This window comes from Sapajus apella, unplaced genomic scaffold (genome assembly GCF_009761245.1).
Source record: "Sapajus apella isolate SASKATOON/1434 unplaced genomic scaffold, GSC_monkey_1.0 scaffold18, whole genome shotgun sequence".
NCBI classification, from domain to species: domain Eukaryota; kingdom Metazoa; phylum Chordata; class Mammalia; order Primates; family Cebidae; genus Sapajus; species Sapajus apella.
In genome coordinates, this window is record NW_022436958.1 from 22,236,198 (window position 1) to 22,253,991 (window position 17,794).

Consider the following 17,794-nt stretch of genomic DNA (forward strand, 5'->3'; position numbering starts at 1 on the left):
CCAGCACCTCTGAGATATTTTCAGCACCAGCTGTGTGGCATATCTAGTTACTGACCTTTGTGTTTCTGGAGTGATTTTTCCACAGACACTGATGCTGATTTCTCTTTCTTCCCCCCTTTCTCTCTCTCCTCCTTTGCCTCTCCCTTCAGTCGGCAGCACCTCTTCCTCACCAGCACTGTTAGGAATCAGAGACCCTCGCTCTGAATACGATAGGACCCAGCCACCTATGCAGTATTACAATAGCCAAGGGGATGCCACACATAAAGGCCCGTACCCTGGTAAGACACCAGTTGGGTGTGTGATACAGTCCCTCGAAAAGCCACACTTCCAGGCACTTGGCCAGTGGCCTGGGAAGTAGCCTGTGCTTGAATTGAGACGGTCCCCCAGCAGCAAACCATGCTCCAGTCTCTCCCTGTCCTACTTTGGGGATTGTTGCCTTTTCTGCTTGTTTAAAGTAAAACAAGCATGTACTTGTTTGTTTGTATGTATGTGTGTATGTAGTTGTACGGTGGCCGCAAATAAAAAGAGGGTTGTATCCAAATAAATCATTTCTGGCTGCTTGCTGGCACAGTCCCTTTGCTCCGTCCCCTCCTGCCTCCAGCAGTCTCTGTGTTTTCCACATGCGTCAGAACCCTCAGCCCGGTGTAGCTTTGCAGGGGCCACGTCTTCTATGCTGGCTCATCTCTTAAATTCAAACCAGAGAATAGAAATCAATTTCATTTACATTTTCATGGAGAAGAGTTTGAATAAATAGTAAAAGGTATAATGTGACTCTTTTCAAAGTGATTATTTTTTAAGAATAACAAAAATAATGTTACATAGTATTAATATTTTTATATCCTATTCAGAAAGCTGTGCATACAATTTATTTAAAGGATACCAGCCCAGAGGGTTACTAAGATTTCATACTGTTCCCATTCTCAACCGTCTGGCAGATTATAACTACTTTAGATGTTTCAAATAAGTCAGTGTGAGCTACCCCCGAAAGGTACTCTTTTCTCAAACCTGTATATTAAAAAGAAATAAAAGCTGGTGGCAGCTTTACTCCTGCTGGGGGAGCAGTCTCCGTTGGACTGTTGTCTTTGAAATTGTGATTTCACAGGACTGTTTACTAATCGACTGTTGTTACTATGGCAATTAATAGCTCAGAAAATTGCAGATGCTACATTTCAACACCGCGCTTTGTGCAAAAGGAAGTGCACATACCAACTGAAACGCTTGGTTGCTTCTGATTTGCAGCAGCCTGCTTTATCTTAAAGATCGCCTCTTAGCCTGCATGCCCTTCTGTATCTTCTTCGCTTGCTTCAATAAACTAATTTGCCTCAAGTACGTTTCATTTTCCTCATTAAAAAAATAAAATCTTTGTTAGCTTTAACAATAACGTAAGGGTGACATCATCAGGAGCCTACAATGGACTTTTAAAAACAATTTGATTATTACCAAGTTCCTTTTGTATTAAAACATGCTTAAATATGGCAGGCACAAGACGGTGCCTCCATTGTGGCCTATCTGCTTAGAACATGCCTAGGCCTGCTCCTTCCTTGACCTGAGATTTTGAATCCCAGCTGTTTGGAAGGTATGGGGCTTATTCGAAAGTTGCGTTCCGCTTCTCCTCTCTGACCCACTGCTGTAGCTCAGAGCCCTGGAAAAGTGGTGTTCCTCAGCTCAGCTTCCTGTGCTGCTGTCCAAAGCCAGCCGGAGAAACCCTCCCGCATATGAGCAGAGCTTGAGCAAGAACCCTTTGTGCACGGGCTCTGCACTGGCATTGCTTTTTGGGAAAACACCCGCGGCCTGTTTTTGCCATAGTTTTGCTGTTAGCCCCCACCAGCCCTGAGGTAAGCAGCAGCCAGGCCAGATCCAGGAACCCGGGGCTGCCACCTCTCCCATTCCGCACTGGCACTGGGGAAGGCAGGCCCTGTTGGGGACAGCGCTATCCCTAGTACAGGGGAGACCACCCAGTCTATCGGACCAGAGTAATGAGCACTAGTTTTAATTTCATAAAATATTTTCTTACAGGCTCCAGCAAACCTTCACCAATTTACATCAGTTCCTATTCCTCACCAGCAAGAGAACAAAATAGACGGCTACAGGTGAATTTGCAATATCATTTTTACAGAAGGCCGGTTAGCAGTTAACACAGTAAGGGGTCCACGTCGGTTGACTTCCCAGAGCTGGGCCAACACGGCAGGATCCTAGGAGCTTTCCCTGGGGATCTTTACTCCTTGGAAATTTATCCATGGTTTAAACAAAGCACTTCCACGGTAGCCTCACGTTCTTGAATATCCACATTGGTACTGCTGAGACCACCATGCCACTGATGGGAACAGCCGAGAAGTTCCCATCACGTCCTTTGCCCGAAAGGGTCCTCTTCCCACTCTTTCTCTGTTCAGCTCTAAAATCTCTTCCAGCCTCTGGGGGAGGGAAGGTTGGTAAGCACACTTCATGCCCTCATCGTGTTGTTTTCTTTTGTGTATATCTCATTCTCCATCTCACTCCTCCCTGTCCAAGCTCCACAATTTAAAACACTGAGTCCATGGCCAGGTCTGTGTGTCTCGGTGGCCAGAGTGGACTCAGCCCCTGTCGGGATGAATCGCGGGACTGGCGGTTGTAACACACCTAGGCCTTGCTCTCATGGGGGGCCTGCAGTCAGTTTCAGGTCCTTCCCGATGCCATGGCAAACCCGGACCGCCTGGTCTCTCCTCCTCCTTTTCAGTCCCACAGAGCAGTTGGAGTTTCCTAAAACAAGACTGTATACTGTCCTTCAGATAAGGATGTGCTCTAAGACCGCTCCTCATTATCTTTTCCCTGTAGATGGAAGAAAAAGAACTTTCTAAGTCATTCATAATAGATGCTGTAGTTTTTTAGTCAGGAAAAATAGACCAGAAGCATAACTCTGGCTTGAAAAGAGAATTGGCTCAGAAATCCTTATAATATTTGAATGCCTTGAGTTCCAGGACATGATGTTGATTCCTGGATGATAAATTTGTTACACCTTACTAAGTAAGGGGATTTGGGCATCATCAGGAAGATAGACATAATAACAATCACAATTTGAAATTAATGTGAGATCAAAGCTAAGACTAGACAAAGGAAATGGAGAGCAGGGTGCCCTGTGTGGGCGCCCCGTGTGCCTGGCCTTGCCCACTTACAGATGGACTTAGCCTTGGCTTGGGGAAGCCTTTTCCTCTAGAACCATATTTGCTCACGTATCTCTCCTAATTTTACTGTTCTTCTGCCTTGAGATTGTTGATTCCTTTAATATTATGACTTACAGCAGAGTTTCTAAAGTGTGACTGTTGTTCACGTAGCCACATCTTAAAATGGAGGGGTGGACTCAATCTTCATATCTGAAGTAAATGTTTAAAAGATGGTTCTGTAATTACACAGTTTTCCAAGGCCCAGAAACCCAATCCTCGACTAAATTAGTGATGTACTAATAATACCCCTGTGTCAAAGAAAATACCGAAACCATCCTCTCATTTGGCATACCCAGGTAACGGGTCCCTCCGCAGCTGAGCACACAGCAGGGCCTCCAGTAATGAGAGGAGGTTGCTGGGGCCACCTGCCCTGAGATCTCAGGCTCTTCTGAGGCACCTACTTCTCCAGAGGTCTTAGGACAGGAAACTCAGGAGCCCGCCTGAGAATGAAGCTTACAATCCTTAGAGTCCCATGGTAAACACGCAGTGTGCGCCAAAAACAGCTTTAACCATAAGCTGCAAATATTGAATATTGCTTTAAAAATATGAAGCAGGAAGCCCACATTAATTTTCCTAACACCTGTCTTTTTAAAAAAATTGCTTGTATTTATTTGCCTTTTCATTTTGTCAACAGCATCAACAGCTGTATTATAGTCAAGATGACTCCAACAGAAAGAACTTTGATGCGTACAGATTGTATTTGCAGTCTCCTCATAGCTATGAAGACCCTTATTTTGATGACCGAGTTCACTTTCCAGCTTCTGCTGATTACTCAACACAGTATGGACTGAAATCGACCACAAATTATGTAGACTTTTATTCCACTAAACGACCTTCTTACAGAGCAGAACAGTACCCAGGGTCCCCGGACTCATGGGTGTAGCATCAAGACGCCGACAGAGGAACTTTTTCTTTCTAACCTTGTTTGGATTGAGGTGAAGTCCGTCTTGCTGATTTGATGATTGAAATGTGAAAGTGAAGTGGAAGGAATGAGTGAAGTGCATTTTTTTTCTTTTTTGAGGAATTATCAGGGAAGTGAGGAAACGTTTGGGAGAGGACTTTCTAAGCTCTATTTAGTTGTTAGATCTAATTACTTGTAGATTCTGTAGTCTGGTGAAGGTGTGGGTGACGTGATGAGAGGTTTGAGAAATGGGTGAAATGAAATGGGGGATGTGTAGGTCAAATCCAATTAAAGATGATTTTTTTAATGTGAATAAAGTTATGTTCTGATAGTTTGTACAGAAAAAATAAAATGGATGCCCATGTTTTATTGCTATTACTAAATGTCAAGATTGTATGCTATTATGTCTTGTAAATTTCTTTTGTTGGTGTAAATATGGAAATGCCACATTGGTTAAGTGCCATCATTTGTAATGCAGTGTGTCACTTGAAAAGAGAGTTGAAGAAACTGACAACTTCAAAAAGAAATGGGAAGCCCAAGGAACTGTGAGCAATTAAAATCAAACTGCGACACCCTTTGTCTCCACCATGCATAGTGTACTTTGGAAGCACAACGTCCAGGCCGGTACCACAGCGCCATGCCCATTCCTCGCCTCGTTCATAGGACACTTCACTGCCATTTTCTATGCACATGAAAGAAAAATAAATGTGGAAATTTCATCCTTGGAAATGTGTTCTCTATTCTTTTTAAATTTTCTGTATGTATATGGAAAAGCAGATTTAATAAACATAAATCTAACTGCATGTAGGAAACAGCTTACGTATATCCAACTATTTTGGACTTTTCCTAGTTTTATTCAGTTAATACACTTTGTGAGATGGACCATACCAAAGAATTAAGCTATGAACTGTCCTCCTCTGTCTATCTAGGTATTTTGTTTCTTGGAATCTATTTTGAACCTAGTGCACTTTACAGTTTTATTATGGTTTTTCTCAGACCCATATGTATGTATCATCACTCTTCACCTAAGGCAAGTTACATCTGGCAGCCTGGTCATAACTAAACTGATACTTTTTGTGGCATCATTTTTAAGAACTCAGTAACTTCATAAGAACTTTAGTTGGCACCAATATAATAAACCAAAACAAATTCTAAATTATTTATCTTAATTCCATGAGTCAGTAATTCCTGGGTTAGGAATGGAGTAGGGGAAAGAAGCCCCACAGATAGGGTAGACAGAGGTCCCCATAGTGCCACACAACATTACTTGGGAGCTTTTCTCCATCTGTGGAGACAATGAGGGGCACCAGGCCCAGTCTGAGGCCTTCTCAGGGCTTGTGGTTTCTACTCGTGAGTCCCAGCTCCTGGATCTGTTGGTGCAAATGTGGAAATGCCACATTGGTTCAGTGCCATCGTGGAAAACTAGAAACTAGTTTAGCTATACTAGGAACTAGCCCCCATGGCAAGTCAAACCCAGAAGTGTTGACTTAGCTCAAAATACCCTGCAAGTGTGATACAAATCACAGAAGAAAACATTTGTGCTTATATTTGTGAGTATATGGAAAGAAACCCAAGAGAAAGCTGCTTTTTCTTGCCGAATGGACAGCAGCCTAAGATTAGCATCCAAAGTGAAATGGAAATACCAGTGTGAGCACAAAGGTTCCTAAGGTCTGCAAGCCAGGAGCCTTTCTGAGGCGCCTTCCGGAGAACACACAAGCCAGCTTGTGGAGTTGATTGCCCAGCTGCTGAGCCCTGGCTGTGTCACACCTGGTGGAGCTCAGCAGACAGCCCTTGTTAGCTGATAGAGGTCACCAGATGTTTCGAGGAACTGGCATCAGGACTCTTGGGACATAACCACTTCAGTTTCCAGTCACTGACTTCCCTGAATCTGGTATCTTCAGGTCTGGGTTGAAGCTGAAGGCTCTCACTCCGTGAATCAGGAAAACAAGAGAATTGGAACCAGCCCAAGCCAATTGACAATAACTGTTTCTTTTATTGACTGCATCAGTTTGGGGTAGTGCTGTAACAGGCAGCATTTCAAAAATGGATCCAAAGTTGGGTTGAAAATAACTCGGCTGGGTCTCCAGTCAGACCTAACAGAGCCAGAAAGAGCCTATGCATGGGGAACTGGACGGAAGATCTAATGCAGTTTGACTCCTCCCTTGAGACCCAAGAAAACAAACTGCAGACACAGCCTGAATGATACAGAAATGCATCATTGATGGAAAAGCTGAGCCTACTATTCCTTCAAGGTGCGCAAATAAACAAACTTTGCTAAAACAAAGATGACTTTGTATTTGACATTTCCTTATGTCACTAAGTAGCATATAGAATTCAGCCCACTTCTACCCTGTCCCGGAGTGTCAGGGCTGAACTGAGCCAATGTCACTGAGCTAAACAAGGCTTTCCTTACCCTGACTGCACATTAAGAGTCACCTGGATCCCACCCTGATCGCTCAAAACCACAGAGCTGGAGTCCAGGCATCAATATTGTTGAAAAGCTCCCTGGGTGACTGCAGCATGCGGTCAGGTGAGAGCCACTGGCTACTCAGCATTCTCCCTCCATCGCTTGCTGCCACACGACCTGAAAATTTCGCAGTTGGAGTTTAGGGTGTGGAGTTTGCCCAGAAGAGAGGGATAGATGAGGAGTGTTATCATTGAGATCTTAAACTTGGAAAGTCAAATGTGAGGTTTTTCTTTTCGCCAGAGTATGTCTTTTGCCTGTGTATACTTGTTTAAGGTTATGTCCTTTGAAGTCCATGAGTATCAGAAGTGATGACCACAGTCCTGTGACTGTTCCAATCATTAATCCCTGGCCAGTGTTCGATTGTCTACCTCATGCTAATTCTTGCACTGAAATACCAGCAGTTCACTTTATTGACTGCTTACTATGTGCTGAGTATCATATACATTATCATCTAACCCTCACAGCAAATGTGTGAAATCTGTACTAATAGCTCATTTACCATATCCTGAAGCAAACTTGGGAGAGTAACTTGCTGAAGATCATACAGCCCTTAAGGGGCCATTAGCACTACACTGTATCTTAACCACAATGCCAATCGTTCTTATAATAATTGAGTTTCAACTAAAATTCTACAAGTGTTTTTCATCCTTTTAAATTTGCCAAAGAACTCTCTATTGCTCTAAAGGAGAAAATCATCACTTGCCATAAATGTTTGGCAAGTGATGGTTTCCTCATATACTTTTTTTATAACCATAAAAATGAACACTTAACTAGTAAACATAAAAAATGTCAAAAAAAATTTAATTAGCTGGGCATGGTGGCATGCACTTGTAATCGCAGCTACTCAGGAGGCTGAGGCAGGAGGATCACTTGAGCACAAGAAGTCAAGGCTGCAGTGAGCTATGATTGCACCACTTCACTTCAGCCTGGGTGACAGAGGGAGACCCCATCTCAAAAAAAGAAAATGTCCACATACCACCAAAATTCATCTTGTCACCACCACTGGTGTTACGTGAACCTCATTTTGGCAAACTTGAGTCCTGATTATTCTGATGTATGTGATGATTTGGGTTAGGCTGAGAATTCCCCCTGAGAGAGTGCTATGAACTATGCCTTTTAATACAATCTCACGTTTAAAACAAAATCTGTCACTAGGCAACCCTCTCATTTGGGGGCCTCAGCAGTACATTCAATGGAACACATCCAAACCCATTGGATGGTGATTTTATTTCCATGATCAAACTGGCTTGCAAGGAAAAGACATTTGAAAACTTGGCCATTGCTATTCACTTATTAGATTGTTAAAATACCGTTTTTTAACAGCATTATTCATAATTGCCAAAAACTAGAAACAACCCAAATCTCCAACAGAAGAATGGATAAACAAAAATTATATCCAAGAATGGGATAAAATTATGGTATATTCATGTAATAGAATACTAATCTGCAATAAAAAGAATGAGCCACAGTACAGAGACATGGATGAATCTCAAAAACATGCTGCTCAAATACAGGAGAAAGTTGCAGAAAAGCATACATAAAGCATGACAGATTCAAGAATGGAAAAATTTATCTATGATAGAATTTAGAATCATGGTTGCCTGTGGGACTAGGGGTTGACTAGAGAGCTAGATGATGGAAACGTTCTATATCTAGGTCAGGTGGCAGTTACACAGGTATACTTTGATCAAAACTCATCAAAATAGGCCGGGTGCAGTGGTGCACGCCTGTAATCCCAGCTTGGGAGGCTGAGGCGGGTGGGTCACCTGAAGTCAGGAGTTCGAGACTACCCTGATCAACATGGCGAAACCCCATCTCTACTAAAAATACAAAAATTAGCCAGGTGTGGTGGCAGACGCCTGTAATCCAAGCTACTCAGGAGGCTGAGGCATAAGAATTGCTTGAACCCAGGAGGCAGTGGTTGCAGTGAGCTGAGATCACACCACTGCACTTCAGCCTAGGCAACAAAAGCAAAACCCCAAATCAAAAAAAAAAAAAAAAGATTTTATACACGTAAGATCTTCATTTCATTGTATGTAACATTTGCTCAATAAAAAAATTAACATTTTCTTCAAAAATCGGTAAGGAAATATTTAATGACATTGTCTGAGACTCCGTTTTATTAACTAGAATCAAAATTTCGATTATTAGTTTCCCATGAGTTAAGAAAAATCCACATATCTCTAACCTAAACAAAACATAATTTCTGTTTTGTGTTTGTGTGTTTGTTTTGAGATGGACTCTCTGTCACCCAGGCTAGAGTGCAGTGGTGCGATCTCGGCTCACTGCAACTTTCACCCTCCCAGGTTCAAGTGATTCTCCTGCCTCAGCCTCCTGAGTAGCTGAGATTACAAGCACCCGCCACCACAACCGGCTAATTTTCATATTTTAGTAGAGACGGGGTTTCGCCATGCTTGCTAGGCTGCTTCCGAACTCCAGACCTCAGGTGATCCGCCCATCTCAGCCTCCTAAAGTGCTGGGATTACAGGTGTGAGCCACCATGCCCGGCCTAGAAAACATAGTTTCTTACACAAAGGTTTTAGCACAAAATGCCTTTGCAGTTCTATACACAAGTCCATTTAAAAGCTGACAGCCTACCAAGTTAAGGTAAAACAGAATTCTGGAAAATATACACTTGGAAAGCACGACAGGGGAGTGCCCTTTTGGATGTGCTACAATTCAAACTCGTGTGTGCTGACAAGAAGCTAAGTTAAGAAGCAACACTCAGGCACCTGTTTCAGCTTGTTGCTGAGAGAGAGAAGTGTGTTGCCCCTTTTACCTAATGATCCAAAGAGTGTATAAATAAACGCCCATCTCAGTGCTTCCCAAGCCACAGGGAAGGAGTGTGGGAGCGAAGCCTCTTCATCAAAGCACCAGAAAGATGTCAGCAGAAAAACAAACAGGTCAGTGAAATCAGAGGCAGAGCAGCTAATGGTTTTTTTTTTGTTTGTTTGTTTTGTTTTGTTTTGTTTTAATGCTACAAATGCACAGCAGACTTTGAATTCAGAGGAGAACTTTGCAGCAGGTCACAGGCATCCTTGCTTTAGAGGAAGCAAACAGTCTTTAATTAGTGTGCAACTGGGAAGGGAGTTAGAGGGCAGCAAAGATGCAAATGATGTTTAGAATTCCACAGGGCAGTTTCCACCCCTGATACACAGCTGTCCTTTGCCGGCCTGTGCCAAGAACTGGACTTGGCCTCAGGGACCCTGTGCAGCACGGGTGCCACCCACAGAGAGGAACGCTTCTCAGCCGGGCTCATCAGTTCCGCCACTCTTTCATCAGTTTTGTCTTTGGTCTCCAGCCTTATTCATCCTCGTGATAGCGGTTTGTTGTCCTCCGGTGTGATGGCTTGACTTAACTCTCCATTTTTATGAATACCTTTATTCAGGACAGCCTTTAAAGGCTGCAGACACAAAAAGGAAATTATTAGCAAGCAGATTAAGACTTGGATCGTGCCTGTTTTAGTGCCTTTCCCTGTTTTCATGTCAGCAGCTTCGCTGGAAGCAGCTGGCGTGTCCCCGAAGTGGCTGTTTGTGCTGCTGCCTAAATCTGACTTGAAATCGCTAAAAAGCATTTTGTGCTGTCATAATCATTTGCATGAGCCGTAACTGGCACCTTCATTATTAAAGCCCCATCCAATGGTTGGGAGAATGTTGATAAAGGCTTAATGATATGATGAGCTATTTCACCCTCCATTCACATCCCGATGATTCCAGAGCTGACCAATGCATTGTATTATAAAATAAAACACAACTTATACTGGGTCAAAGGTTTCATTCTGAGGTCAGTGGGAACACATCCACTTCTTCCTTCAGAAATCCCTTAAAACTATTCATTCCCTCCCCCAGAAGCACCCTGAAATGTGCCTTTGTTTGCTGGCAATGAAATGTAATGAGTTTGGCTTCCAAGGCCTCGAGGAGCTGCCATCCACTGAGTAATAATCTAATAAAATGACTTCAGGGAAGACGAACCCCTCTAGGGTCTTTATTTTGGATCTCCAGAGTCAGTGGTTGTGCCAGCGCAACCCAGAGCAGCTCTCTCCTTTCCAGGGTGAGAATGAGCATAGCGAGGTGTGTCCAGTTTCCTGGGCACTAAGGGAAGGGATTCAATCCCGATGAGTTCCAGGTTAGAAATGACAATCATAAGTGGGGAGCTGGCCATCGTAGAAATGGTTGTGTTGTGCTATGAGGGATGCATTTTGAGCCTTCACAGAAACAAAAACCAGGGGGTTCTATTGCTGAATGATTTAAGTATATGTATATGTGTTGACCAAAAATCACTGCAATTACGCTGGCCACAGTGACCAGCAGTCTCCTTCTTGTCTCTTACTGTGGTCAAAAGATAATGGTGTGTTTATTCAGCTTGCAAATGATGAGGTTCTTGCTTTTCATTTCCCTCTCATCTCTGCCTATCCTTTTAATCATTTCTTTTAAATTAACGCTGCTATGGAAAAGGCTGTCAGAGGAGAGGTGGAGCGGTACTGAAATCAGGTCTGTACTGTAAAACATCCTGATTGGAGAAAAGCTGGTGCTAAACCACCTAACGCTACAAATATTGTCCTCTAAGGCCACATCACCAAGTGTGGTGATGATACATTATCACTCAGAAATTGCATTTGGCTGGCAGAAAAAAAAAATCCAAAAATTGAGGCTTCAACAAGACAAGTTGTAAGAGGTTTTGTAATTTTTTCCTCTGCCACGTAAAGAGATGACCACAGAAAGTCTAATGCCTGTCTTTCTAGTATGGGGTTCTACAAATGCCCTCATGGACCCAAGCTTTATCCTACTCTGGGTAGGACCCTCACCCTCATGGCTTCCTGACTGGCTGCTGAAGCTCCAACCATCACATCCTCATTCCTCAACAAAGAGGAGTTGGGAAAGTGGAGCTTGTCAATTGAGTCAAAACCCCTAAAAGAGCTTTCCTTAAATTCCTGCCCATACATCTCATTGGCCATTCCCATCTATAAGAGACACTTGGAAAAGAAAGTAATCTACCAGGTCCTATTGCCACCTCTACTTACGTAGGTTTTGCTGGTAAGGAAAAGGAGGGGGTGGATAAGAGGAAGGCATTCTCAGTCTCCGCCCAAGATGATAGATGACCACTGCACTTTCATTTCTTCAGTTCTTATGAATGTATGCTCCAAGCTGGAGACCTGTGTTGGATTATTGCCATGGTTAGGCAGAAGCCATAGTACCCAGGGCTCATAGACACGAAAGATAAGTAAAGCTGGATAAAACTTTCCAAGCTCAAGTTGTCCTAGAGGTAGGAGTCCTCAGCAGGTCAGGCTCCATGTCATTGTGTAAAGGTTAACCACAGAAAGCCAACAACCATCAGCAATCTGTGGTCAGAAGCCACACCCTCCTGGTAGCTTCCAGTCTCCGTGGGGCAGAGCCATGGGGGTCCACAGAAGTGCAAGAGTCAAAAGGAGAGATGCCGGGTGCCTCTCCCCACTGTGCCAAGAGCAGCCCACCATGCACTGCTTTCTATATTCCATGTCTATGTGAGATCATTTTAGCAAAAGTTATATAGCTAAAAACAGAAATAATGATAAACCATGTATGACCAACATCTGATCTTAGTAAGCCACTCTCTAGAGACCTGTGGCTCTGTGTGCTCCTGACTGGGAGGCCAGGTAGGCTGAGGCAGCAGCTGCCTCCCTCAGCCACCCAGATGAGAGTCACTTCGATTCACTGCATGTCTGTGGCGATCTCCCTGCAGTATTCTGGGCACTGGGGGGTTATTTTGGGCTGACACGTCGCCACAGCCCTCACGAACTTGTAACATCCCTGAGGCTGTCAGCACAGATAGCAGCTACCAAGTCTGGGTTAAGCTGTCGAGGAAAGCCCAATAGAACAAGAGGGACTGAAGCTAAACTTTGGGTTAACTTTAAGCAAAGGCATCAGGAAATACATAAGAATGACGAACTGTGGACTACAGAGAAAACCAGGGGACCTGACGACGGGAAGAAAGTTAAGAGGGAGAGACAAAAAAAAAAAAGCAAGTTTCGCTCAGCGGTTTGGGGAGAAGATGAAAGAAATGGCAGCCCTTTGATCACTAGTAAAAATAATAACAATAACCATTTGCTGAGTACTTGGTAGGATTTAAGATATCATGGACTATTCTATATGCTTTAACCACATTATCCCATTTAAACTTCATAAGGAACTGGGCAGATCCAAGATGGCTGAATAGGAATAGGCTCTGGAGTGCAGTTCCCAGCGAGAACAATGCAGAGGGTGATCACCACATTTCCAAACGAGTTATTACGGCCCACGGACCAGGAGATTCCAGGGCTGAAAAGCACCATGAGTTTCCAGCACAGCTGAAATAAAACAACTGGCGCAGTGGGTCTCCTCACAAAACTCACACAAATCTGGATGGCCTTTTCAACTGGTGCCTGGAATGCCTGGGAGACAGAGCCACCCATTCAACTGAAAAAAAAAAGGGGGCTGAAACAGGGAGCCAGGTGATCTGGCTCAGCGGGTCCCACTCCCATAAAGACCAGCAATCTGAAATGTCCTGGATTGAGAGTTTCACAGCAAGCACAGCTGGACCTGGGATGGTCCATCTCTGTGAGGGGAAGGGTGTCTGCCATTACCGAGGTAGTCCGCCACTACTGAGGCAGTCTGCCATTACAGAGATGGCCCACCATTACTGAGGCAGACCACCATTACCGAGGCAGTTCTAACTATACTTCTATGAACAAAACTGCAAAGAAGTTCACACAGCAGCTGGGCAGAGCCCACGGCAGCTCAGCAACACCTCTGCTGGCAGACTGTGACTAGGCTACCTCCTCGCTGGGCAGGACATCTCTGAAAAAAGGCAGCAGCATATCAGAAACTTATAAATAAAGCCCCACCTTCCCAGGACAGAGCACCTGAGAAAAAAGGTGGTTATGAGTACCACTACAGCAGACTTAAACGTACCTGTCCTGCAGCTCTGACGGAGCTGACAACTCAGCACTTGAGCTCCTATAAGGGTCAGACTGTCTCCTTAGGCAGCGCCATGACCCCCATATATCAAAAGAGACACTTCATAAAAAAGAGCTTAGGCTGACATCTGGCGGGTATCCTTCTGGGATGAAGATAACAGAAGAAACTGTTAGAAACACTTACTGTTTGCAGCCGCTGCAGGTGATCCCCAGGCAAGAAGGGTCTGGAGTGGACCTGCAACAGTCCTACAGCAGAGGGGCCTGACTGTTAGAAGGAAAACTAAAAAACAGAAAGAAATAACGTCATGATCAACAAAGAGGACATTCACTCAGAGACCCCATCTGAAAGTCACCAACTACAAAGACCACAGGTAGATAAATCCACAAAGATGGGAAGAAACCAGTGCAAAAAGGATGAAAACACCCAGAACCAGAACACCTCTCCTCATCCAAGGTATCACAGCTCCTCACCAGCAAGGGAACAAAGTTGGATCGAGAATGAGTCTGATGAATTGACAGAAACAGACTTCAGAGGTGGGTAATAACAAACTTCTCTGGGCTAAAAGAACATGTTCTAACTCAATGCAAAGAAACTAAGAACCTTGAAAAAAGGTTTGACGAAATGCTGACAAGAATAAACAGCTTAGAGAAGAATATAAATGACCTGATAGAGGTGAAAAACACAACATGAGAACTTCACAAAGCATACACAAGTTTCAATAGCCAAATTGACCAAGCAGAAGAAAGGATATCAGAGATTGAAGATCGACTCAATGAAATAAAACAAGAAGGCAAGATTAGAGAATAAAAAGAGTGAAAATAAATGAACAAAGCCTCCAAGAAATATGGGATTATGTGAAAAGACCTAATCTGTGTTTGATAGGTATACCTGAATATGACAGAAAATGAATCTGAGCTGGAAAACACTCTTCAGGATATTATCCAGCAGAACGTCCCCAACCTAGCAAGGCAGGACAATATTCAAGTCCAGGAAATACAGAGAACACCACAAAGATGTTCCTCAAGAAGAGCAACCCCAAGGCACATAATCATCAGATTCACCAGGGTTGAAATGAAGAAAAAATACTAAGGGCAGCCAGACAGAAAGGTCAGGTTACCCACAAAAGGAAGCCCATCAGACTCACAGTGGATCTCTCAGCAGAAACCATACAAGCCAGAAGGGAGTGGGGCCAATATTCAACATCCTTAAAGAAAAGAACTTTAAACCTAGAATTTCATATCCAGCCAAACTAAGCTTCATAAGCAAAGGAGAAAGAAAATCCTTTATGAACAAACAATTGCTCAGAGATTTTGTCAACCCCTGGAGGCAATGCCACACATCTACAACCATCTGATCTTTGACAAGCCTGAAAAAAAAAAGAAATGGGGAAAGGATTCCCTGTTTAATAAATGATGTTTGCAAAACTGGCTAGCCATGTGCAGAAAGCAGAAACTGAACCCCTTCCTGACACCTTACACTAAAATTAACTCCAGATGGATTAAAGACTTACACTTAAACATAAGACCCTAACACCATAAAAACCCTAGAAGAAACCCTAGGCAAAACCATTCAGGACATAGGCATAGGCAAGGACTTCATGACTAAAACACCAAAAGCATTGGCAGCAAAAGCCAAAATAGGCAAATAGGATCTAATTAAACTCCTGAGCTTCTGTACAGCAAAGGAAACAATCATTAGAGTGAATTGGCAACCAACAGAATGGGAAAAAATTTCTGCAATCTACTCATCGGACAAAGGGCTAATATCCAGAATCTACAGAGAACTAAAACAGATTTACAAGAAAAAAACAAGCCCATTCAAAAGTGGGCAAAGGATATGAACAGACACTTTACAAAAGAAGACATCTCTGAGGCCAACAAACATAAAAAATGCTCATCAACACTGGCCATTAGAGAAATGCAAATCAAAACTACATTGAGATACCATCTCACGCCAGTTAGAATGGTGATCATTAAAAAATAGGAAGACAACAGATGCTGGAGAGGATGTGGAGAAATAGGAACACTTTTACACCATTGGTGGGAGTGTAAACTAGTTCAACCATTGTGGAAGGCAGTGTGGCGATTCCTTGAGGACCTAGAAATAGAAATTCCATTTGACCCAGCAATCCCATTACTGAGTATATATCCAAAGGATTATAAATCGTTCTTATAAAGACACATGCACACGTATGTTCATTGTGGCACTGTTTATAATAGCAAAGACCTGGAACCAACCCAAATGCTCATCGATGATAGACTGGACAAGGAAAATGTGGCACATATACACCATGGAATACTATGCAGCCATAAAAAGCAATGAGTTCATGTCCTTTGTAGGGACATGGATGAATGTGGAAACCATCATTCTCAGCAAACTGACACAAGAACAGAAAATCAAACACCGCATGTTCTTCCTCACTGGCGGGTGTTGAACAATGAGAACACATGGAAACAGGAAGGGGAGCATCACACACTGGGGCCTGTTGGGAGGAATAGGTGAGGGACAGTGGGGGGTAGGGAGGTTGGGGAGGGATAACATGGGGAGAAATGCCAGATATAGATGACGGGGGTTGGAGGCAGCAAACCACATTGACATGTATGTACCTATGCAACAGTCCTGCTTGTTCTGCACATGTACCCCAGAACCTAAAGTGCAATTATACACATATACATATATATATATATATAAATTCATAACAAGCCTGAAACAATGTACAAGAGAAAACTGTCCTCAGAACTGTAAAGTGACCCAAGGTCACATCAATCAGGGATTGCCAGGTGGATCTGCTGGATTCCAGAGACCTCATTAGCTGTTTCTGACTCCCTAAGGAAGCAAAACGGCCATCCCCTCCAGCCTTCATGTTTATGCTAACAACCCTTCTGACAAACCCCCTCCCAGCCAGGAATCCCTCTGCAGCTTCCTACCGGCTTCCCAGCCAAATCAGGCTCAAAGAATACAAGCCTGTTTTAATGTTGCCTTAGCAAAAGATTACCAGGAAAATAGCATGTTGGCTCAAATCAAAGTTGATGCCTGTGAAAAGAAAATGATCAAGCGGCCTGTTCACAAAGTATGCTCCGAGTCCCGACCTGTAACTAAAGCCTTCACGGAATCAGAAGAACCCAGAAGAGAGGCCCTCCCCGGCACAGGCCAATCCCACTGTCCCCCGCTTAGCCCCAAGCTGCAACTCCACTGGGCAAGAGCAGGGGCAGGAGACCAGGCAGTTCAGCTGGGAAAGGACTTGCCTCAGAGGGAGGGAAGGCCCTCCCCACAAAAGATCATCTCCAATAAGGACTGGCTCACAGCCCTGCAAGTCTATAAAAAGTGACGCACAGATATTCTGAAAGATGTGGAGTGAAACTTTTAATGTTTATCTTTACTCATTCTTCACTCCTCACACATCTTCAAGGGTAAATGAGGATCATCTGATTAGACTGGGAGAAACAAAGTCAGCTCCGGGGTCCAGCTGCCCAGCAAAGGGCCAGAGCATCCAGCCTCCCTCGAAGGGTGGACTACCCCGGCTGGCGCTACACTGCACCAAGGCCTCAAGTCTTGGTTGAGTGAGTTCAGTTAACTTAGGTATCTATGGAAGACTGATTTTTATTCTGGTTCAAGCTATAGTTCCCAAATCCACCTTAGGAGTGAGAAAGCTGATAGTGTATTAATCCACATGACCCCTGGGTGTATTCTTCCACAGTTCTGGTCTCAGCCCTAAGAGGAGTATGTCTGGGCCTTCAGAAACCCTAGCACATCCAAACCTGTGGACCGAACTGAATCTCAAGATGTGAAACAGGACTCCTTCACAGGAGTAGATAAGAAGGGGCTGTCACCAGTGCCTCAGGCTAACACACACTGAGGGCGGAAGTCCCATGGGTTAGCCTGCGCCAGCACCTGCCACCACAGGGGACAAAGCTTCAAGCAAACTCTTTGGAGAATGTGGCTGAACCTGGGGTTGAAGTTGGATTTCCCACTTCTCCCCTCCCTTCCCCAGATGGAACTTCAGACAGCCAAATCCACGGTGAAGTGTGAGCTGACCTCCCCGCCCAGTCATGTGCTTACATATGGGAACAAAACCCAAGAGGGTGGCCAGCCCTCAGTCCAGTGCCCAGGGGCGAAACATGGTCCAAGAAGTCACACCACCACCATCAACTTCCATGCTTCCACCTCCGGCGCTGAGCAAGAACCTCTGGCGAACGACCTCGCTGGGAGGTTGAGAGGAAAGCATTATTGTCAATTCCATTTTGCAGGTGAGGAAGCCCGATAAAAGGAGGTTAGGAAGCTCACCCCAAGTGACAGC

The 17,794-nt window shown here is 44.1% G+C and overlaps 1 protein-coding gene across 14 annotated transcripts in view; it reads left to right on the forward strand.

Moving 5' to 3' along the window:
- Positions 1 to 4,827, forward strand: part of PKP4 (plakophilin 4) — a 227,964-nt gene extending 223,137 nt beyond the window's left edge. For 10 of the 14 annotated variants that reach the window (XM_032286454.1, XM_032286457.1, XM_032286459.1 and 7 more), the window contains 3 exons: positions 150 to 278; positions 2,017 to 2,090; positions 3,832 to 4,827. In XM_032286454.1, the coding sequence (XP_032142345.1) occupies positions 150 to 278; positions 2,017 to 2,090; positions 3,832 to 4,080 (452 nt within the window). In that variant the 3' untranslated portion in view covers positions 4,081 to 4,827. The remainder of the gene's footprint in view (positions 1 to 149; positions 279 to 2,016; positions 2,091 to 3,831) is intronic. The other 4 variants (XM_032286463.1, XM_032286464.1, XM_032286465.1 and 1 more) reach the window with 2 other exon arrangements.
- The last annotated feature ends 12,967 nt before the right edge of the window (positions 4,828 to 17,794 follow it).